The sequence below is a fragment of the Microtus oregoni genome, unplaced genomic scaffold, assembly GCF_018167655.1.
Source record: "Microtus oregoni isolate MIOR12 unplaced genomic scaffold, Mior012 000024F_ref0000369, whole genome shotgun sequence".
NCBI classification, from domain to species: Eukaryota; Metazoa; Chordata; class Mammalia; order Rodentia; family Cricetidae; genus Microtus; species Microtus oregoni.
Window position 1 is genome coordinate 15841511 of NW_024543083.1, and position 24175 is coordinate 15865685.

A 24175-nucleotide genomic window follows, 5' to 3' on the forward strand; every position below is an offset into this window, starting at 1 on the left:
CCTATGGGCATGCCATCTACGTGTTCAGGATATTTGTGTTGTTTTGCTAAGTCCCTGGCAGCAAGGGATGGATAGTCACATTGGAATGATGTTTCAAGGGACGGCCCAAATGCAACCCACAACCATTTCCTGTCACACTGTGGCCCTGTTCACAGAAGAGAGCGTAGGAAATCAACCTGATGTGCGTGTTCCAGGGAGTGAGTGGCTCGGGGAAGGGATGCACACACAGCATAGGAGGCTGTTCAGTCCTAAGGGGGGGGGGGTCACTGCCATTTACAACAGGGACAACCTGGAGTGCGGTACACTTAGTGAAACAAACGGGACTCAGAAAGACAAACTCCACACCACACAGGCTCCCCACAGGGAAGCTCAAGAGCTGGGTGCACAGAAGCAGAGTGTAGAGGGTGGTTAAGAGGGCCTGGGGGATTGTAGAAAGATGTCTGATTTCAGTTACATCAGAAGAGTTCATCCAAGAGATTGTAGAGCATGGGGACTACACTGAGCCTTGCATTATATACTCAGGAATTACATGACTAGCAACAAGAGAATGGGGGTGAGCATGATGAAAGTATTATCAAAGTATTACATGTAGGAGAATGTCATGAGACCCACTATTCTGTATAATTAATATATGCTAATAATAAAAACTTTAAAAGTCATGGCAGGTTAAGCCAGACATGGCAGAACACACTTATAATCCCAACCAGCCTTTTGCTGAGGGTTCAAAGCCAGCTTGGTTTGCATACTGAGTGAAAGGTCAGCCTATATTAAAATGTGAGATTTAGTCTCTAAAAACAACCAAGGATTTTAGCAGGACGATTCCTGGTTGCAATAATTTCTACTACCGAATAACTAGGAGGAAAAGCTGTATAGTTCCGACAAAAGTCACTGACATGGAGGATCGCAACGCTTGCAGCACCGTGTACCAAATGACTGTACCTCACAAATAAGATATAGCAACATTATGTCTCAGTAACACAATTCTCAAAGGGAGCACCAGGTCTGCCTTCTGTCTCTGGGCTTGGAGAGCTCTAGCTACTACCCAGACGTAGGTAAAGCAAGCACACTGGCTTGCTTTGGAACCCTAAAAGGCAAACACACCTTCAGATTTCACTTTGTACCCTATGCATTGATACAAGGCAAATGGCAATAGTGGCTAAAACCTCCTGCACCAGGTCACAGTCACCTGAGCCTTACCTGGAGGTAGTGGCACGGCCGCAGGGAAGGCTTGATCTCTGGGTGGACCAGGGGCTTGTCCAAGTTCAGGGAGCTCTTGCGGTAGGCCTCCTTGGCCTGGCTCACCGTGAGGGTGGACCAAGAGCTACGCTTCATGTACCTGGTGTCGGGCGTCAGGGCCAAGCCTTCGCAGGCTGAGCACTTAACATCACTGTTGCTTTTGGAAGTCTTTAGTGAGAGGTCCCCAAAGGGGCTCTGCAGTGCCTCGGGGTAGCAGTGGGAGATGTGGTCCATGTGGTGGCGGTTGGCCACGCTGGGTGTCCGGTATGTGCTGTCACTGTCCAGGTTATCATCAGAACTCCACCAGCTGCTCATACCAGACTTGTGCTTGCCCTCCGGCTTCCGCTCCTTGCTTTTACTCCTTTTGCTGTGTTTAGAATGGTGGCTGTGGTGGTGGTCGTCCACCCGACTGTCACTCTTGGTCCCATTGATGTTGCTCTTGGATGATCCCTCCAAAGAATGAGACTTGGTGAAGAGCTTCTGGACAGAGTGGACCAGATGCCGGATTCTGCCTGGGCTCTCATTCCGCTGCTCAGTGGCAGCGGAGGCCCTCTGGTACTGCAGTGTGTGGAAACCATCCCGGTGCAGGGGTAGCTGTTTTTCAAACTGGTCCAAAAGGTTGGCGGGGATGCGATTTACCTTTGTGTTCGTGTGGGTCATGGCACAATCATCCCTCGTGTCATAGTGTGAACTGTAGTGCATCCTGGGGAAGGTGCTACTGGACACGTGGTCGCCCAGCATCACAGGCATCATCATACACTCGGAGTGGACAGAGCTCCTGGGCGAGCAGCGGTGGTGGTCCATGGGGCAGCTCTCAGCCGGGCTGAGAAGGTAGGGCTGCCGCACATCTGGCCCATGGTGCATGTGGTCGTGGGGGTGCTCGCAGTCATCAGGGGGTGACAGGCCGCAGGTATGACCCGCACACAGCTGAGGCTGGGTCCGGCTTCCAGTTAACCCTTTCATGTTCCTGGGTGCGGGCGAATACCTCTCCTCATTGAAGTGCTGCGACGTGGGAGACCATGAGTATTGTTGGTCTGTTGACAGAGCAGAAACGGGATTTAGTGCCAGTCTGGGAGCCCTGGGGTGCGACAGAGATACAGGAGTCGTTTTCCTAGGAGCCAGCTCCTGAACCGAGTCAACAGTCACATGTGTGGACTATGGTGACTCCTCAGGATTGGGGGTTGCTATGGAGCAGAAACTTTGGTCTCCCTACATGAACACCCACAGTAATAGGTATCTAACATCGGTAGATGCACGGGAGCTCTCAACACGCAGACTATGAGACCTTAAAAAAACACAGATTGAGAAGATCGCTCATTCTGTGAACTGTTTTGCGTGCATTAGAACCTGTATTCAAACCCTAACATCCACATCAAAAGCAGGGCACAGTGGCATGTGCTTGTAACCCTAACTTTGGATGTGCAGGGTCAAGCAGTTCCCGTGAGGGATACTTCTTAAAATAGAAATGACTGAAGGCACCTGAGGAACCACGCCTGGTGTTGTTATTGGACAACTACACAATGTGCATATCCTTATATATATATGTGTACTCATATCCATGTATGAATAAGCACCCAGAGCCGGGCGATGGTGGCGCACGCCTTTAATCCCAGCACTCGGGAGGCAGAGGCAGGCGGATCTCTGTGAGTTCGAGACCAGCCTGGTCTACAGAGCTAGTTCCAGGACAGGCTCCAAAAGCCACAGAGAAACCCTGTCTCGAAAAACCAAAAAAAAAAAAAAAATAAGCACCCATACAACACTTAGATACACACATACATACATGCACGCACGCGCACACACACACAATATAGCTGTAGATCAATTATATCGGAACATTTTGGGTTAGCTTAAAACACTTGAAAAGTAACATCTGATGTTTAATTAGTAACACTGCCTGGTGAAGTAATGTATTAGAACTAATAAATTAATCATGAAATAATTGTTTAATGCCACATGCTATTAGAAAGATAGGCCGCGGAGGCAGGTTTCTCAGCCCTAACTCCCTACAGTTTAGGGTCACGGATAGAGAGGCCAGATCGGGAGATCACCAGGCCTCGGTTCTTCTCCTGGATTCTGCTGTACAAGGGACACAGCTGGGGACCACTGGGTACCTCTACATTCCACCTCCCAGACTGTCTTCCTGAACACCATGAAAAGCCTTCTTCCTACATGTTTTCCTCACTGATCTTTGTCCCAGGCTCTTTCTTACATGAACTCAGGAGCCTGAAAAGTGTGCACTCTGACAATGGCGGGCTGCCTGCTACTCCTAGAATGTCACTGTGAGCTCTTTCCACCTTCTGACCCCCAGGCTGGAACCTCTCTCTCTGTGATGACTGTGTTTGTGGGGGCAGTCAACTCCACTTTGCTGGATGCTCAGACAGGAAGGGGACTCTCATGTGTCTGTCTCAGACTGGACCTCACTTTGTCACCTGGTACCCAGCCCACATACGTTGTCTCCATGGCTAGCCCCTTGTCTCTTCACTGGCTCTTCTGCCACAACACCGCCGAAGCTGGAAATCCTAGCTTGATCATTCCCACCTAGGCAGAGCCCTAACCACAGGCACATGAACCCCAAAGAGAGAGAAGGCGGAAGTGGTTCTTCCTTTGTACATCCCAGCTGCTCCCCTCATGGCTGGGGGAAAAATGGAAATGCCTGGAAGAACTTGGCTAAGTAGCCACTCTAATGCCTAAGCATAAAAATCCCCCATGTCAGTTCCAGAGTGCAACTGTCCCGACCAGCTCAGACACAGAAACGAGGGACAAGGACAAAGGCCTGAGTGTCAAGTCTAAGGCATTGGGACATGAAGGGCTGCCATCAAAGCAGACGCCAGTGTTCCTGGAAGAACCCCAGCAGATGGCTGCAGAACTGGGAATGGGGACAAAGAGGCCTTCTCTTTGCATGGCAAGTGGTCCCCTACTCAGGGGTAACTGAGCTCCAAAGAAGGCTTCCTGGGTGGTGGCCTGAGGTGTCCCCTTGGTACTGGAATGGCTGAAGTGCCTCTAAGGGTCCTCCTTCTTCCAGCCAGGGCCCAGCAATAGCACCGATGTCTCAGGTAGGAGCCATTAAAAAACATCACACTTACTATAACTCAGAGGAAGGTTTTAAAAAAAAACCCAACAGGTAGTTAGTGGATAAGTTGCAAGATGGCACTCTGCAACCCAGACCTAACCACGCCCCAGCGTTGCTGTCCTTTTATCTTTTGCTTTATTTTTCTATTATCATGCAATTTAATACAGTGCCAATCTCTTTTAACCTTAAAAGCAAGCCCATCGGAGCTCCAATCACAGGTCCTATTTCAGCCCAATGTTCAGCCCCACAGCTATGCTAGAAATGGGGCCACATCGAAGAACTGCGTGAGAGATAAAAATTAGCGGGAATAATTAAATTTGACATGTCTGCAGCGTCGTCTCGTTTCCACGGCACGGATCTGAATCTCCTGGTGTAGGCGTGGAGTCCCCCATCACCTTCCATCACTCTCCCAGTAACAAGTGAGGTGGTGAGGGGCTGCGGGTGACAGCATCTCTGGAGAGCCTAGGGAGGGGACACACACTCTAGGTTTTCAGGAGTCTACGTAACAGGTAATAAAGTCTTAGGAGCTGTATCTTTCTTTTTGTGAAGATGAGGATAACAAGCACCGGGTGTACGAATCATCTGAGCTGCTTAATCTCCAGCTATTCATAGCAGCATTTTGTTATTAGAGAAAACAGCAATTAGAGGTGTCATTCAACAGCACACCGTGTTTCTGCACATCACAAACAGAACGTAAATGAATCTCTTACAGTAGCAGGACTGGTGAGAGCAAGGGTTCATCTATAAGTCTGTTATCAGTTTCACGAAAATCACATTTCTGTGCCCTGGGTGTGTGCTGTGAACTTCCCTGGGACGTCTGCCTGACTTCCTCCAGGGCACAGCTGACCTTGTCATAAGTTGAGGAAATGAAAGGTAAAGACAGGAAGCTCTTCCACCAACTCGTAACTTACCAACATTTCTCAGAAATGTCATCTGGAAGTGGCGATTGTGAGGTTGCGTTGGTCGGTAACGGTCATAGCACCAACCCTTTCTCTGCTGCTCCCACCTTCCGCTAATGTCATCAATCTTCCTCAGTTTCCCCTGGAGCACCTGCTCAGTTGACTTGTCCCCCAACTCCTCAGGATTGGCCTATCTCTCTGGAGACACGGGAACAAAGTCCAGTGCAGATCAAAGAGCACGGAAGGAAACAGCTATGTGACCCTTGTGGTCCACTCATGTTGTACTGGCGTGAAGACACCACACACCCAAAGGAGCTGTCAAAGATGTTTCCCTAGGACCTGGAGAGATGGGGTGGGCAAAGTGCTACCTGTGCAAGTGTGAGGACCTGAGTTCAGATCCCCTGTACCCATTCACACAGCTAGGTGTGGCTGTACTGGCCTGTAGCCCCAGTGCTGGGCAGGGGACAGGAACAGGGGATGGGGACAGGCAGACCCTCTGAGCTAGGTTGAGGGAAAGACCCTGTTTCAAATAGTAAGGTGGAGCAGAGTAGATAAAGACACCCAATGTTGGCCCCTGGCCTACACACACACACACACACACACACACACACACACACACACACACGAAAGAAATCTAAGAAACCTAAATTTTAAAGAAAAAGAGGAGAGGCACGTCCCCTACTCCTATGGTGGAGATTACCAAATAGGAAGGAATACGAGGAGTCCTGTACCTCGTTTGGTTAGAAATGTCCCCCTTCCACAGGTAAAATGCAGGTAGTCCGCATATGCACCTCCAGGGTTAGTATAAACAACAGATAAACAAACTTAGCAGATGCTTTAGACCATATCAGGACCACACAAAGCACATAAAGACACTGTGGTCATCTTTCCTTTAAAATTACCTTCATAGGTCCTATTGAGCTTGTCTGATACCACCTACAAGGGGAACTTGTAAGGGGATTGATGTAGCTGTGTCAGGGGAGGTGTCTGACTGGAATGGAGATAAATGTAGGAGAAAGAAAGTGGTAACTTAGGAAAATGGGGAGAGCAAAGAATACATATATGAAGACAGAAACAGGTGGGAGCAATAAGGTTAGGGCTGTTCTTCACAACATTTCTCGAAAGAGTGTTCCTAGGGGCTGCCACTGTCACACGTGACCCTCTCCTCAGCCCATACATGGTACCTTGCAAGTGCCATTCACAGCTCTATGCTTAAACATCATGCTTAAGGCTGAGATACTCACGTCAAGGGTAATGTATTGAATGCCCTAAAATAACCCAAATTTACCCCAACCCATCCTATCTATTCCTCCACAGCCTCAAGCTGCTATTTAGGATTTCATTAACTCTTTTCATTATCAGTATGTCCATGTGCTTGCACACACACATATACACACATACACACACACATATATACACACATACAAATTCATACACATACACACACACACACACACACACACACACACACACAGAGGAGTGATTCTTCTTGGTTCTCTGATCAGCAGATTCAACAGCAGCATCAATGATTTGTCAGATATACAAATATCTTTAGAAACAAAAGTCTCAATTGATCCATACATCAAAACCACAATACAAAAAGACACCTGTCCCTAGATGTCTCCAGGTAACGCAAAGTGAGTCCTGGGAGTAGAGAGTCTGAGCTCAGGTGTCCAGCCTTTTAGCTCTCTCTCCAAACTGCATTGGTGTTTTCTACTGAGAGGAATCGTGAGCACATTTGCAATATAATGCACTTAATTACCAAATGACATCTTATTTATGGGCTTAATAAACAGCCTTTAAACAACGCCTTACTGTAACATTAAAAAACAAAGGCTTCCAAAGCATAGAGGAGAATTACTGTTTGCTGTAAAACCTCGTCTCATTATTCTCGAGGCCCAAAGGCCAGGGTTTACTTTTTGCGCTAGATGAGTCTACCCAGAAATGGAACGAACATCAGCGTCACAAAGGCAATGATAATTGTTCTGTAAACTATTTCTCCTGTCTGGATTCCTTTTAATACAAATCAGAGGCTTCCTCACTTTAACCCACCAGCCTTCTCTCTTAATGCTTATTTGGGCTAGGGGATTATCCACATTTCAGCAATGGGTTGATCCTGGAATGCATGCTCCAGACTCCAACAGTCAAAGAGGGTTTCCGCTAAGATAGCTGCCCTTGAAGGTTGTCTCACAAGCAAATAGAATTCAGAAATACAACTCACAAAGTGGTGACGCCCTGACTTCCTTATTTTTAGAACCTAAAATTTAAGCTTTACTATAACAGACACACACCACAGTCTTTGGTGTAAACAGTGTGAATGGACGCTAACATTATTCATCTGGGAAGTAGCGGGATGATGGTAACTTTCTGTTGAGAAATACAGAGTTCCATCTTAGCAACCACATATTCTCTCACTAAACTAACTGTAGGACATTAGTGTATATTCATGCCCTAATCTTAGTTTTGTTATTTGTGACTTTAATTTTTTTCATTTTATTTATTAGCATCGTGTGTGTGTGTGTGTGTGTGTGTGTGTGTGTGTGTGCAGGTCCACATGTGCCACAGTGTGACTGCAGAGATGACTCAATGGTTCAGAGCAATGGGATCAATTACCAACACCTGTATGGCAGCTGACCACCCTCTGCATGCAGTACACACATACGGCACAAGACACACACACACACACACACACACACACACAAACACTTGTGCACACACGCCACAGTGTGTGTGTGGAGGTCAGAGGGCAACTTGTAGGAGCTGGTTCTCTACTTCCCCATTGATCTCAGGGAAGTCAGTGTTGTACAGAAGGCGTTTCTGCTCACTGGGCCCCCTCACTGGACCTAAAGCGTTCTAACACAGGTACCTTGTTCGGGAGAGGGCACCGCATTTGGGAACGCACAGGTCAGGCCTGCGAATGCCAACACTCCACCTGAAAATAACTCGGGTAGAGGACAGGTTGAGAGGCACACACTCACTGCACCCCAGGATGGTAGGTGCTCCTCAGGCTGAGGGGTTGGAGATAATGCAGCCCGCCACACATAAAAAGATGTCCACAGTGTCTGAATGGGACTTGTGGTCCAGTCTACAAAGAGTCAGTCAGGGAGACAGAAGCCTTGAAGATTCTCGCAGGGATCTGAATGTAGACATCAGAGAGGTCTGCCACGAGACATCCTTTCCAGTCCACCCACTTAAAAAAATCGGCTATAAACTGAAGTTGAAATATTTCTTAGAGTCAAACAGAGACATTGAGAATTAAAGCGTGCTCTGAGGTCACTGTGTGGCAGAGCAGGGCTCTCTTGTTACTTAAGGGCATTTATAAATGAGTGTGGCCTAGGAAATAAATGAGGCAAAAATCTGAGATGTTGTAAAGTGTTCATACCCTTTGGCAAGGCAATTACAGTTACTCTATGTTTAAAAAGAAAGAAAGAAGAAAAAAACACTCTTCAATGAAACAAATCACTTTGCAGAGAGCGTTTCTATAGCATCGGGAGCCAATTTCGTGCTGCTAACTTGTTTGTACACTGCCATCGTGGCCAGGAAAGTTAATCTGATGTTACACGCATTAATGGGAAGGTAAGGTAAAATACTGAAATCTTTTTATAACGAGAAAGAGAAGGAAGGTTGGGCTGTGCTCCAGAACCTCAGGCAAGACTTGCAGGCAGCTCTCAGCCTTCCTTTTTCTATAGTCAGTGGGAACAGAGAAACACAAAATCACACTAAGCCCAGAGATGTGGCCAGAAAGAATATGGTTTCAAAGTCAAACAGAGTCCTCTTAGAGAACACGACAATACAAAGAAGGAAAGCTTCTTAACACTGTCGTTACTGTTTAAAGTGTCTATGGAAATAAAGGTGTAAGGGCCAAGGGCCTAAATTCAGAGCCCCAGCACCCACATAACGGCGACAAACCAAACATCTGTCACCACAGTGCTGGCATGGTAGAGACAGGCAGATTCCTCGTGCTCAGTGGTCAGCAAGTCTAGCAAATTGCCAAGCTCCACATTCAGTGAGAGACCTTGTCTCAAAACCACAGGGAGAGTGATCCAGGAAGATGCCTGAAACTGGTCTCTCTTTGACCTGCACACATATGCTTATGCACGCACATACATATTCATGTACATCCACATGTATACATACCCATGTTCACACACACAGGCATGCACACACGCACACATAGGCATGCACACACGCACACAGGCATGCACACACGCACACACAGGCATGCACACACACAGGCATGCATTGGAATAAAGCATTTTCTTAAGAAATAGTAAACAAAAAAGGGTGTCTTATAGACACCAAGATGATATAAATTTCAAATAAGTGAACAGATTCCAACCTCTCCAATATATTATAGAGCTATAGGAATGAAGGATATTTTTCAGAACAGATCCATTCAACTTGTCCTAGGAAAACACCGGAACAAAGAGAGGAAGAAGCTGCTATCCCAGCATTATCATTTATGAAATATTTACCAGGCTAGAAACACAAAGATAGACATAGCATATGCCAGTTCCTGGGTGGTTGGTTAGCATTTTCCTGCGATTGCCATGGTTTTATACTGGAACTTACAGTGTCTGCTCCAAGAGCCCAAATTTTCACACGGTGCAAGCCAAGCATCTGTTGCTCTTGCATGCTCACAGCACAACAACCAGTGCAAGTTTAGCCCTTTGGGCCCCACCCTGAAGGTGCATCTTGCAACAGGGGGCCAATTCCTAGCAGTTTTCAGACACAAACCAATCACCCCACTTTCAAAGCCCCGCCGTGGACCAATCCCAACTTCCCTATCATCCTGGGGTCTCAGAATCCAAAGATACAGGGAAGAGTGCAGTTCACACATGCACATGAAATGAATTTAATAAGAAAATGTTTGCTGTGCACATGGTATCAGGGTGCAGCAGGCAGCATGGCACTGCTGCCGCCGGCTGAGTACGGAGAGGGGAGTCCTGGCTTGGCTCTTACTCTGCGCTTTTGTCTCTGATGCTCCGTGCTGCTGTTATCTTTGCTGGCAAGAGAACCTTGTGCTGATGAGGGCTGGAGTACCTATCTCTCCTTGACGCTCTCCCTAATCCATGTTGCTGGGCTCTCATGGGAACTGTTTCCTAATCCCCACACTCTAGGCCCAGGCTGTGAGCTAACAGTGTTCTAGGCTCACAGTTCCCTGTTGGAATACACTTACACTCCACCAAGATGGGACAAGAGGACTTTGGGAAGGAATCTGGCAGGTGTCTGGGAATGTGTCCTGTAGGTGAGGAGCCACAGGGAGGAAGCAGAGCTTCCGCAGAGCAGCAGCATGCAAGAGTGGTCACACACAGGGGAGGAGGTAAGCGGGAGTATAGCCAGGCTGCCACTGAGCCCCTCCTCTTGAGAGGCAATGCTTTTCATGGTTAAAGCAATGATGTTATTCAGAAAATTCCCTGGAAATTCATGTTTACTGCACACAGTCTCCTGGATGCTTCTGAAAATATTTAAAACCATAGACTCAGACTTACTATTATTATGCATTTTATATACCACAGTTCACCCTTTTCCCTCCTTCTGCTCCCCCACCCACATCCACACCTCAGAAGGGTAAGGCCTCCCATGGGAAGTCAACAAAGCATGGCACATTAAGTTGAGGCAGGATCAAGCTCCTCCCTGCTGCATCGTGGCTAAGCAAGGCATTCCACCATAGGGAATGGGCTCCAAAAAGCCAGCTTATGCACCAGGAATGAATTCTGGCCCCACTACCAGGGGTCCCACAACAGACAAAGCCACACAATTGTTGCCCAGATGCAGAGGGCCTAGTTCGAGCCCATGCAAATTCCCTACCTGTCTTTCTAGAGTCCTTGAGTTCCCAAGAGCTCATGTCAGTTGTCTCTGGGTTTCCCTGTAATGAATGATCTTGAGCCCCCCCTGTTCAGATGTTTCCTCCTTCATCTCTTCAATTGGACTCCGAGAGCTTGGCCTGGTGTTTGGTTGTGGATCTGGGTATCTGGTTCCACCAGTTACTGGATGAAGGCTCCATGATGGCAGGGTAGTCACCAATCTGATTACATGGGATGGTCAGTTCAGACAACCTCTTCACTGTAGCTAGGTATCTTAGCTGGGTTCATCCTTGTGGATTCCTGGAAATTTCCATAGGCTCAGACTTAAGGCTCACTGATATCTGTCTGTCTTTCTTTAAGTTCAAGCCAGTTCACATACTTTCCACCCTAGACTGGACACTGACACTTCCCATCACACAAGTGACAGTGATGCTGGGTTACCCTTTGTTGGTAGTAACTGAGTGAGTGACACTGGATTAAATGGAACAAATGTGTCACTAGTATTAAAAAAAAACCAAACCAACTAATAAGCTGAACCTGGGTCAGCCAGCATAAATCTGTGTTGTAGATGAAGAAAGAAACATACAGAAAAGCCAGTGACATGATGTCACATAGATAGCTTGGGACATTTTGTTTTGTGTGATGAGGCTCAGACAAATTAATCACATAGAGGCTGAATTGAGGAACACATCCAACATTACCCTTAGAGTACGGTTTTTTAAGATGGATGCTATTTCTATTAGACACTTGTGGTTGTGTTTGGGAATTCCCGAAGTCTTAGGAGAGGCCACAAATTCTAGTTTTATTTCTGTTGCTGTTATAAAATACCATGACAAAGCTGAGTGTTGGGATACGTGGTCTGTGTCAGCTCATAATTCTAGGCTCTGGTCCACTGTAGCACAGAAGTGAAGGCAGCAACTCAACAGAAAGAGCAGAGAGAAATGAATGGATGCACACTTTTCTGTGCTCAACACTCTATACAGTCCAGAATCTCTTGCCTAGGGAAGGTGCCACCCACAGTGGATCTTCTCACATTAATAAATGTCATCGAGACAACCTGCCATAGTTATGCACAAAGGCCAATCTGATCTAGATGATCCTGCTTGAGATTCTCTTCCTGGTCTATTAAATACTGTGTCAAGTTGACAATTACAACTGGTTACAACATGGTCCTACCCATAAGCAGCATCAGGACCTTTCCCTGTGTCACCTCAGCACACTGTGCTCGTCACTAAAAGTGGGCAGCAGTAATTGCGGCTAGTGTCGGAAGGCAACTGCCATGTTTGAAAAAATGTGGAAAACATCTTGCTATTCTCCCAGCTATAACAAAAATATACCTCCACAATCTACATCCAATCAAAGCAAAATAGAAAGCGATTAACTTCCTGCTGTAGAATAAATCCTTCTGTACATCGTTTAAATTACACTGTGATTGGCTTAATAAAGAAGCTGACTGGCCAATAGCTGGACAAGATAAAGTTAGGCAGGAAAAACAGACTAAAGGACACTGGGAAGAAGGGCTGAGTCAGAGGAGTCGCCAGAGAGACATGGAGAGGAAACAGGAGGTGCACGACAAGAGAGGTAACGCCACATGGCAGACCGTAGATTAATAAAAATGGACTACTTTAAGTTGTAAGAACTAGTTAGAAATAACCTTGAGTTATTGGCTAAGCCTTTATAATTGATATTGAGTTTCTGTGTCGGTTATTTGGGAACTGGTGGGAGGGAAAGAAAAGTCCACCTACAACTACACTATGTCACAGGCTTGAATCCTCGACCCTGTCCTAAGGTACACTTGCTCTTCAGACTTCCAAAGGTCCCACGTAAAAGGGAAGTTTCACAGCTGTAGTAGTAAACAGTGAACCCCTTTAGCACCACTGAGGGGTGAGGACTAACAGTGAGTCAGGATCTAAGAGCTCTGTAAAAAAGACCAATAAACCCAAGTACATTAAAAACGCTTTTCCTGGGCAGGGTTCAGAGTGGAAGGCAAATGGCAAACAGATGGAGCAGTTTGCTTCTCAGATCACCCACAAAATCCCAACTCTCTGGAAAGCCGCTGAGGAACTGCGAAGAAAAAGCTCAACGAATGAATTCTGAAGGTAGGCAAAGAGCACAGAGCATTCACATAAGCAGGGACTATCAGGGTCCCTTTGAGGTTGCAGAGATGTTCAGCTCAGAGATTGTCAGAGCTGCAGATGGTTGGATCTCGTGACAGTTACATGCAACGTGGAAGGATTGTGGAAGTGGTGATGTAGGGAGACAGCTGCTCATTTTCACTCAGCGGCCTCCCTCAGTCACGGGAATGAAAGCGGGGTTCTTCCTGTTATTATGGCGGGAACAGTGGCGGGATCTGGAAGCTGGTAAGAACAGTGTTGGGATGAGAAGCAGCTTTGCCTTCTCTCTCCTGTTGTGGACACTTGTCCTCTGGATACAACACTGGCTGTTCACCTTGCAATAGGAAGAGCTGTCTCTACTTATATAGATACTCATAACAACAAGCCTTTCACATTCTGTCACAGAAGTGGGGGTGTGGCATCAGACCTGTACCCGAGGTTCCAGCTGTTTGTGGTCTTCAGAGGTCATAAAGTATCCTACAAGATCAGAGGCTGACTGGGTTTGAGGATTCTAGACACGCAGTTTTCCTGAGTCATCACCCATGTTGAGGTGGGGCTCTGCATGTTTCAGATGCCCGAGTCACCCATACTCCTGTAAGTAAGCCTTTAAACTCACCAGTTGGCTAAGAAGCATCACACTTCCTGAGCCCAGGCTATGGATTCTTCGGACTTTTCTGGCCATCCAAATGGCTGCTGATGACATATACCCACTGCTGTAGACATGGAAAATCTCATTGTACACTCAACACCTTAGTGATCTGGTTTCCTGTTGCCACTTGATCCCCCTCTGCATGTTGCCTGGCATGTTTGTCAGCTGGGGGACGAGGGCCAACATCTGGGGTGGACCTTTATCTGCCATAGTGTTCTCATGCTGCCATGTCCCCTTTCATACTTCAAAAGCCATGTCCAGGAGTGCCATCATGGAATCTTCCCCTTACCTTACTGCTTGCTCATTCTGCCTGACCATAGGGAATGATTCTTCCCATGGTGACTGGTGAAGTCACAGATGCAGAGATCTGACAGAAGAGCTCCCTTTGTGATTATGAAATATGTTCATCAATTATGATGACCAAACACAGTATGCATCTGACCCCAGCAATCCCAGGGAGATTGTCCTCACTGCAGGGTCAGGAGGAGGCTACGGTCGGTCTCTTCATCATGCCCAGTCTGGAAGTTGCTCTGTGGGCAGCAGAGATACTGTCTTTTATAGGCTGAAATGGTATAGGATGCTAATACTCTACCCTAGACTCCAGGGATTTGCTGTAGGCTCTGGGTTCCCCTCCCACCCATTTCCAAAGGAAGAGGCTGACTCTTCCAGTACCATTCTCATCTGTGTGTAAAATGTATGTCCAAGCTGGAGCTAGGGAGATGCTAGAACTCCTCTGCCCTCTCTGGATGAGGGCCCTGACTTCTCAGGTGGACAGCTATGTGCGGAAGCCTGGTTCATATGAGCCCACTGGCATTATTTTCATGGTCCAGGACATTGACTCTGCCTGGAGGAGAAAGAGGAGTGAAGAAGCATGGACCCAGGGAGAGGAAGAAGTTGAGTGGGTCCTTCCCCGGGACATGAGGTACCCATGTGGGCTCCCAAGCAACAGTTCTTGTTTAAGGGGAGAGCAAATGCTGAATGGAAAAAAAGAGTCTTCAACTTGTCTTCTCACAGGTCCAACCGTGATTCCAGAATCCCCATCTCAGGCCTGCAAGGCTGTTCCAGAAATCAGGTGAACTTCTTATTTTACAAAATCCCAAAATTCAGGTGGAGAGAAAAGCTCAAGCCACTGTATGGAATAGTACATAGTTCCTACCCTGATATTTTGTAAAGATTTCTATGTAAACAAGTCTGCTCACTATGACCTTTTGGTTTTCAGATGTATGTACAGAAACATGGATGCAAATATATTGTTATGGCACAATGTCCTCTGAATGGAAACATTCCATCTTTGAAGGAGGAGGATGTGATGGTATGGCTGGGATGGGGTAAGAAAACAGTATCATCAGGGTACCACGGGACTGATGCTCTCATGAACTCATACCAAATATGATTGTCTGCATAAGACCTACACAATATCAAGCCAGTCAGCATCCCAGGATGGAGGGAGAGAGGGCTCATGAGTTCTAACCCCTAGCTACGGAGATTTTAATTGACAGTTGATGACTGCTTCAGGCGGGATAGTCAATTTTACAGGGACGTGACCTACGGTAGGTCAACCATGTTCCAGCAGATGATCCCCACACCCATTTGTATATAAGCGGCACAAACGACTGAGTGGGATATAAAAAAAGAGGGTATCCAGTTGAAGTGGGAGGGATTCTGAAGGAATTAGGAGAAGCAGTGGAAACTGAATATGATTAAAATACATTGTATGCATATATAAAATTTCAAAGAATTAATAAAATATGATATGAAAGACTTAGGATATATACAATCCACAAGTCTCAGGAAGTTCCTGAAACACACCAAATTCACAAGGCTACTCCCTCCTCAAGGGTATATAAGCATAAGTACTGTGAAGATGTCAGCATATCATGAAGAGAGATGCCAGGATGAAGCTTTTATGATTAATTATACAGGTTGGAGTGAGCTTTTTGGTCATGTAGCTGCTGTTGAGAGATCTATGTTTTTGTGGTAACCCCAATAAACCTAGTGGTTCACCAACCTGAACCTTTGTGGAATTGCTTATTTTGTCTGTTGGTGCGCTATGTGGGGTGAGGAAACATTGGCTCATGTCACCCCAGGGAAAGTCACACTACAATGTTCAACTAAAACACTGATTAATTAAAATTATTTCTAGTAGCCAAAACCGATTAGAATAGAATTCCCTGGGACTGGTCTGATTTGATTGTCAGGACAACTCTAAATTTATGTATCATGGTGACAGTTTTCAGAAGCGAACACAAACAAGTACCAAAGACCCAATAACATAATAACTGTAGCAGATGGCCGGGAGAACCAGAGTTTACCAGTTCTGCTGAAAGTGCCAATGGAGCCAGGAGGCCTGGGTCCAAACCACAGCTGCTGGGCATGAGAGCCATGTGACCATTTAGGTTCCATTTCTTTCTGTGGAAGAGGCTGTCACCCTCACCACTTGCTGTGAATTCAAACTCCAACTGTCCGCAGGCCACACAGGCACGATCTAAACATAGCCTAGCTTTCCCCCTTCATACGATACAATCATACGTGGTCTGCCACAGCCAGAGAATAGACAGGGAAGGCAAAAACCACAGAAAACCCCAGGAACTAACACACTGGGCCCTGGCTAGGGGGGGTGGAATTTGCAGACCTTTCTGATCAGAATGCAATTTGGGATCAGCAGGCATTCCAGTGAGAGCTACACATCAGCAAACTTGATTTCGTGCCTGATTGGGAGACTAAATAGTACAGGCAAGCTGCCTAATGCAGGGACGTCATGCTGCAGAACGCTGACATACCCTCAGCTGGTCTCAACTGGGGCTGCCTGAGACACACCAGACTCCAGCACCAGCCAGGCTGCCAGCTTTAATGACTTTCTCTATAGACGTAACCTCAAGAATCGCCTATGAAGTTGCCTTGACTGAAACCTAGATACTGTGTTGTTACTCAAGATGGGAAGATGTTCCCTTCAGCTGCCTGGAGCAGTCACTGAGTGACCCCTAACCCCCATCTGCGTTTCCTTAAACTCCAAAGACACACTGCAAAATGCTGGGTCTTGCTTTCAAAGCAAACTCCAGATCTAATAAGCAACAGGGCATCAACCTCCGGCCTCATTCCTAAGCATACTTGCAAGTCTTGGTCAAGCCCATCTGCGGAAGTCGGGGTAATCACATGCATATGGCTTCTGTGTTTCAAGACAGGGTACATTCTGAGAGTGTTCCTGAATGATCTGGGAGGGGTGCTTTGCGATTGGATGGGGCAGGTATCTGACTGGAGAAGAGTCGCTGTGAGGGTTTTTCAAAGGTAAATGGCTCTTTTGTTCTCTTTTCTTGAGGTCACACAGGAAACACCATGAAAGGATGTGCTGCCACCAGGGTTGCAGCTTGAGACGACACAGATGAAGCCACAAAGCAGGTTACTGTCCCCCAGGGCTGCAGGTAGCAGAGAGAACCACTTTGGAGCATACCGTGTACACATGAAACTTAGCTGGGGGCATGTCTCTATGATGGGATACCAAAGGCTGCCGCCCCCACAGTGGCTGCTCACACATCTACTGTATGGTCTGCTCCCAGGTCCCCCCTTCTTCCTCATGACCCTGCCTAGTTCTGGTGACTTGAAGGCCTCCCCTGAGGGCTCCATCCAAATCAAATACCACAGATGCCTCGCTGCCTTCTGCACTGTGGCACCAGAGTTCCTGCACTGATAGGGCACTATAGATAGGACACTAGCTATCAGCCCGCCCACCCATCTACAGACCATGAATAGGTGATTCATCCCATTCCATGTGACCCTACGTCAGGGACTGGCATGTCTATTCCAGGAGCTACAAGGTTCCTTGAGGTGGTATTGTCTTAGGAACAACTGCTCTAGGTGGTTCCCTCTCCTTAGCCAAATACAGCTAAGGAGCTGTGGCCATAAGGGCCATTCGAGGCAGATAATTCTCACGTGCTGGCCAGGAATTCTCCTTGATCAAAAGCTCAGCTGGCTGTGTACTCCGTCCTGAAATGATGGCTGGAAGCGGCTGTAACATTGTGTGGTGCTCACGGGTGTTCCCTTGATCAGGGCCGTACAAACTTCAACATGGAGGACTCGGTTCCTCAGGCATTTGGACTATGTGTCTGGTGCAAAGAGTCACACATGGCTGGTGGTGGCTGGACTGTAAGGTGCGAAAAGTATTTCTGTCATCGTAGAAGGTCTGTGATGAATGGTTTTATGTCAACTTAACACAAGCTAGAATCATCGGAAAGGAGGGAGCCTCAATTGAGAAACTGTGACCATGAGATCCAACTGTAAGAAATTTTCTTCATTAAGAGATTGATGGGGGAGGGACCAGCTCATGGTGAGTGCTGCCATCCTTGGTCAGGTGGTCCTGGGTTCTAGAAGAAAGCAGGTTGAGCAAGTCATGGTGAGCAAGCCAGTAAGCAGCACCCTCCATGGCCTCTGCATCAGCTCCTGCCTCCAGGTTCCTACTCTGTTTGGGTTCCTGTCCTGACTTCCTTTCATAATGAACAGTGATATGGAAGTGTAAGCCAAATGAACCCTTTCCTCCTCGAGCTGCATTTTAGTCATGGTGTTTCACTACAGCAACAGAAATCCTGACTAAGACAAGGTCCCCCACAACAGTGCCCAGAGGCTGCCAAATTCCACAGAGCAGAGAGGCTCTGGTTTTCTCTGGGTCTGGCGAAAGCCTTACACTCTTTATGGAACTGCAGACTAGGTGTGACCTGCTCATGGTCGGCTGGACGGAGGGTGCAAACAACTGGCCCAAGGTCAGACCCAGCTGGGTCCACACCAGCAAACAGGACTGAGACGACTCATGGTCTCCTTTGTAGGAGAAAGACTGGCAGGTGTCATTCTCCTCCAAAGTATGTTCACTCAGAAGGGCATGCAGCAACGCTCCCCTGTGCAGCGGGTCTGGCTGGCGGGGTGAGAGAGTGGAGAACACTTTTATATCTCGCGCTGTCTTATGTTTTAAATCAAGAGGAAAGCATCATTCATCAACTGTGACTGTAGGTTTCAGATGCCTAACAACAAAGGCAGGAGCCTGATGGCCATCACTGCCCAGTGTCCAGCAGGGATGCTCTCTCAGCAGTGAGCATGAGGTGGAAACTGTCACAACCTCCCTTCAGTGAAAGGTCACACTTTCTTCTTTTTAGGAAAAGGAGGCTCTTGACTGCTAAGTCACTATGAGGCCCTATTACCATGCGCCCTAATGGACACACCTGGCCTAACTCTCATCCTTGTAGGCCACTCTACAGATGTTCTGTGGCCACAGTTGTCTTCCCTTATGCTGAGTGCTCTAACTGTTCCTGTCCAGGCCACATGGCTCCCTGCTGAAGTTGAGGTAGGCACAGGTTGGGGAGACTTCTGGTCATGTTCTCAAAGTGTTTTTTTAAAAATCATTTGAATACTGTTAGTATTAGGGTCAGTTAGGACAAGAGGATAGAACCTGACACATGTCAGTTACATGTCTTCCTGCTTTCTTGATGCATGCCAGTTACATGTCTTCCTGCCTTCTTGAAACTGAACCCTTTAACAAGCCCAGGCCTTAGTTGAATGATAAAGACGGGGTCAATGCAAGAGCCCATTATAGCACTGGGTAGATAAGAATGGGAATAAGACTAGTGGCCAAGAAATTAGTGTGTATATAGGTGTGCCTCTGTGCATGTGTGTGTGTGATGTGCATACATGTGTGCCTCTGTAAACATGTGTGAATACATATGCTTCTGTGCATGCAAGTATGATGTGTGAATGTACAGGCGTACATTCAGGTGTTTGTGTATGTAAGTGGCTGTGTGCACACATGTATGTTCACACACATACATTTGTGTATGCGCTCATGTGTGTGCCTGCATGTCTGTGTGTACCCATGTGCACTTTCTAATATACACACACAGTGTGCATGCTTGCGTTGACTGCACTATCTCCCTTCCTCACTCTGCTCAGGGAACCTCAGAGGTTCTCTTGCTTCATCTTTTGTTCCATCAATTAAATGGAAGATACCTTGGCCACTCCCTCCCTGCCACGGTCCAGCTGCTCAACAATGGAGGAATGCCACATCTACGTCCTTGCTCCTCCTATGAGGTCATTCACCACCTTCCAGAAAATGTCTGCCTTCTCACCATGCTTTCCTACACATTTGACCTTTGCTAATATCACACGGGTCTCCCCATACCTTCTCCATCATTTGGTGCCAGGTATATCTCTTGTGTACAAGAACAGACACCATAACCCAAATGTTTACCCTTGATTGTCTGTGGGTGACCAGAAGCATTTACCGTAGAAGCTCTTGGGCCTTAAGGTGACCACAACACAGAAACACACATGGCTGCACGTGCTGGCTCTGTGTTTGCAGCCACTGTGGGCACGAGGAACCGTGCTGCAGTTAATGGGGTGTTCACAGGTCCCTACTGCCTGTCTTTGATTCCTGTAGGTGTTTATCCAGAATTGGCGTAGCTGGATCATCCTGCAGTTCCAGCTTTAATTTGGAAGGGCGTCTATATTGATTTCTAAAATGTCTGCACTCATGTATATTCCCACCAGCAGTACACAGGGATACATTTCCCTGACTTCCTCAGGAAGATCTGTTGTTTTCCTCATAAAAGCGTTCTAACAGGTAGGATGTAATGTCACGTTGACCTGCAGTTCCTTGAAAGCTGAAAAAGCCACACAATTTATATATATATATATATATATATATATATATATATATATATATATATATTGATTGGCCATTTGTATTTCTTCTCTTGCTAATGACTGGATTATTCATTTTTGTATTCAACTTTTTGAGTTCTTTATATTTTGTGGTTGACAAAGATTGTTTCCAACGTCCAGGTTGTGTCTCACCGTGTTTCCTGTGTTGTCAAAGCTTTTTTTTGGTCATCCAGGTTGTGTCTCACCGTGTTTCCTATGTTGTCAAAGCTTTTTTTTGGTTTGATGGGATCCCACTTGTCCTTTTGTTGTTGTTATTTTATCTAAAGGAACTAGAGTTCAATTCAGAGAGTATTTGTCTACCGTTTGAAGTATTTCCTTCTAATAGCTTCAAAGTTTTTGGTCCTACATTAAAGTCTTTGATGCCCCTCATGCTGATTTAGGACAGGATAAAAGGCATGGCTGTAGTCTCAGTTTCCTGCATTTGGCTCCATTTGCCCAGCACCACTTGGCTTTTGGTGTCTTTGTCAAAAAGCCCGATGACTATATGCATACAGTCTTATGGGTCCTTGATTCTATTTTCTTGGTTTCTGTATAACAAAACAGCAGAATGTTTGGTGCAGTGCCATGTGCTGTTGTCTTTGCTTCTGTATTAAATTTTGAAGTTGGGTACTGTGTCATCTCTAGCATGGCTCTGTCTCCTTAAGACTTTTTGGGCTCTTCAGTCATTTGTGCTTCCATGGGAAGGTTAGGACTAATTAAAAATTTTAGTTCAGTTTTGATGGGGAGTGTATTAAATCCACAGATGGTTTTCAGTTGCAAGCCATTTTTCACATTAGTTATGCTTAGCCATAAATACGAGGGAGTATCCTACATTATGATGTATTCTTCAATTTATTTCTTCACCACTATATACATTTTCATTATAGACGTCTTCTTGTCTCTAGGTTCATACCTAGGGTATTTTGGGGGTGCCTATGAGGGATTTTTATAAACAGAATTGTTTCCCTGGTGTCTTTCTCATCAAACATTTTATTGTTGATGCACTGAAATCAGTGAACTGAGGGTTTTAATATCAGATGTAAAGGTCTCTGGAGGAGCCTTTATGGGTACAACCATCTCATCTGAAGAAGGGATACTTTTACTCCTTTCATCACTATTTTCATTCTATTTATTTTCTTGCCTCATCACTGTGGCTAGTATTTCAAGTACTACAGTGAAGAAGAGAGCAGACAATGCGCAAACTTCATCTACTTCAGAGTTTAGGGAAAATGCTTCCTATTCTGCCTATTCAGTGTAAGATATGCTGCAGGGTTATGAAATGTAGTCTTTGCAAATATTTAATTATCATTATTCTATCCTGAGATTTTTAAGTGTTTATCATGAAAGGATGCTTAAGTTTTTTCAAAGGCTCTTTTGAAATCTATGGGAATGATTGTGTGATTTTTTTTTCTGTGATTCTGTTTAATACTGTATTTGTTGATGTTTATATGTAGAATTACCCTTGCATTCCTGGAACAAATCCAATTTGATCACCATGTATAATGTTTAAAATGCTCTATTTTTAATTAAATAAAAATATAAATATTAAAAGCCTTCAAAAATGTTCTTGAATTCAGGTGTTTTTTTTTTGTTGTTGTTGTTGTTGTTTTTTGTTTTTTTGAGACTGGATTTCTCTGTAGCTTTGGGGCCTGTCCTGGAACTAGCTCTTGTAGACTAGGTTGACCTTGAACTCACAAAGATGCACCTGCCTCTACCTTCTGAGAGCTGGGATTAAAGGCATGCACTGCCATGGCCTGGCAGTTTGATAGTATTTTATTTAAATTGTGCATCTATGTTCACAAGGATACTTCTTTTTGTTTATGCCCATGTGTAGTTTTGAAATCATGGCGTCAGACTGGGTTTGGAGGTGCTTCTGTTCTTTATTTTGTGGTCTAGATTTTTAATACAGGCTGCTAGTCTGTATCTCTTCATTAGAAAAGTGAGATTATTAATATCTGTGGTTGCTATGAAAGGTCTGTGCCAGGCTGGGAAGAGGGTTTTGTGGGAAAAGTGCTTGCTGTGCAAGCATTAGGAGGTGGGCTTGGGTCCCCAGCTCCAGCCTGACATCCAGGCACGTGTTACCCATTTGTGACTCTGGCACAGATGTTAGGGTCTGAGACAGGTGAATCACAGGGGACGGCCAGCCACCAGTCTAGTTGAAACCATGAGCTCCAGGTTCACTGAAAGGCCCTGTCTCACAAAAAAAAGTGAGGCATGGAGAGGAAGACAGGTGGACACCCGATATTAACTTCTGGCTTCCACATACGTACACACACGCACACACACATACCCACATGCACACATGCACAACCACGCATGCATACTAATATGTTGTTTGTGTTTTAACAAATAAAGCTTGCCTGAAGATCAGAGTGCAGAGCTGAGCTGCTAGAGGCCAGGCAGTGCTGGCACACACCTTTAATTTCAGGACTTGGGGGTCAGACGAATCTCAATGAGTTCAAGGCCACCCCGGGCTACATGAAGTTGATCCAGTCTAAAAGAGAAACACAGCTCACCCAAAGGTGATCCCAGCCCTTGGGACCCCATGCCTTTAATCTCGGCACTAGGGAGGTGGAGACAGGAGTGATATAACTGGGCAGAGAGAGGAAGATAAGGCGGGAGGAGACAGGAGCTCAGTGCAGTGTGAGGAGCAGGGCAGTCTCAGTCAGTCTGAGGACGCAGTCTGAGGACAGGATCGCCCCTTTGGGCTGAGCATTGGCAGTGGTAAGAACTCTCTAGTGGCTCACCACTCTGCGTCTCTGATCCTGTACCTTTAACTCCCTGACAGCTGACTCTTGAGTTTTTATTATTAAGACCAATTAGAGCTCCTGGTACACACACACCCCATTTTGTAATGTGTGTTTCCCAATGACCATTTGCTTCTCCGGTTTCTAGAAAGCATTATTCTTTCCGTAGTCTCATGTTGTTTCTGTTTTCTTCACAGCATTCCTTTAAATAGTTTCTGCAGTGCTAGCACAGTGGGCATGGGTTCTTTAGCTGGTGCTCATTATAGAATGTCTCTATTCCACCTTTTAGTTGAAAATAGCTTTACTGGATGTAGTAATCTAGGTTGGCAGTTACAGATTTTAGGTCTCAAAAAGAAATAACATCCCATGCCCTCCTGGCTTTTAGAATCTCTGTTGTTGATCTGATGAGTTTGCCTTTATATGAGATTTTATACTTTTGGTTACCTTAATACTTAGGTTCAGAAATGTTACCTAATTATTTCCTAACCAATATCTGCCCTTGGAGACTGGCTTGTGCTAGGTTAGGAAAAGTCAGTGGCAAACAGTGGTAGTCAGAGGATGGACATGGGTTTCTACCTGTCTCCATCTGATATTGGTAAAACATACAGATCTCCCCATGGTTGGGTCTGGGTCACTGAGATGTCAAGGCATATCCTCCCAGAAGGTGCAGAATAGCAGGGTTTGAATTCCAGGTCCCCAGTCTCCAGATTCAGCCCCATGAGAAGCCATACTAGGAACCTGAATTCTGAGTTTTTACTGAAATATGTTAAAAATAATTAAATAAAAACCAGCATGCATGAATCTTCAGAAGGCACTAGAGTTTAATGACGTATCTTCATGCACACAGATTATTCATGAATTCTCATTCACACATTCCAGAATCACCATCAAAATAATTTCTTGGCTAGACCAGTTTCTATGCTGCTTGCTTTTAATCTTCAAATTGTGGCTTCACTCATGACAGCATGGCACTCA

At 46.0% G+C, this 24175-nt stretch overlaps 1 protein-coding gene across 2 annotated transcripts in view; it reads right to left on the reverse strand.

The window, feature by feature from the left end:
* The window catches only part of Dlgap2 (DLG associated protein 2), a 691629-nt gene that overhangs the window by 97493 nt on the left and 569961 nt on the right, over window positions 1–24175 (reverse strand). For both annotated transcript variants that reach the window (XM_041673600.1, XM_041673601.1), the window contains one exon: window positions 1198–2270. In XM_041673600.1, the coding sequence (XP_041529534.1) occupies window positions 1198–2270 (1073 nt within the window). The remainder of the gene's footprint in view (window positions 1–1197; window positions 2271–24175) is intronic.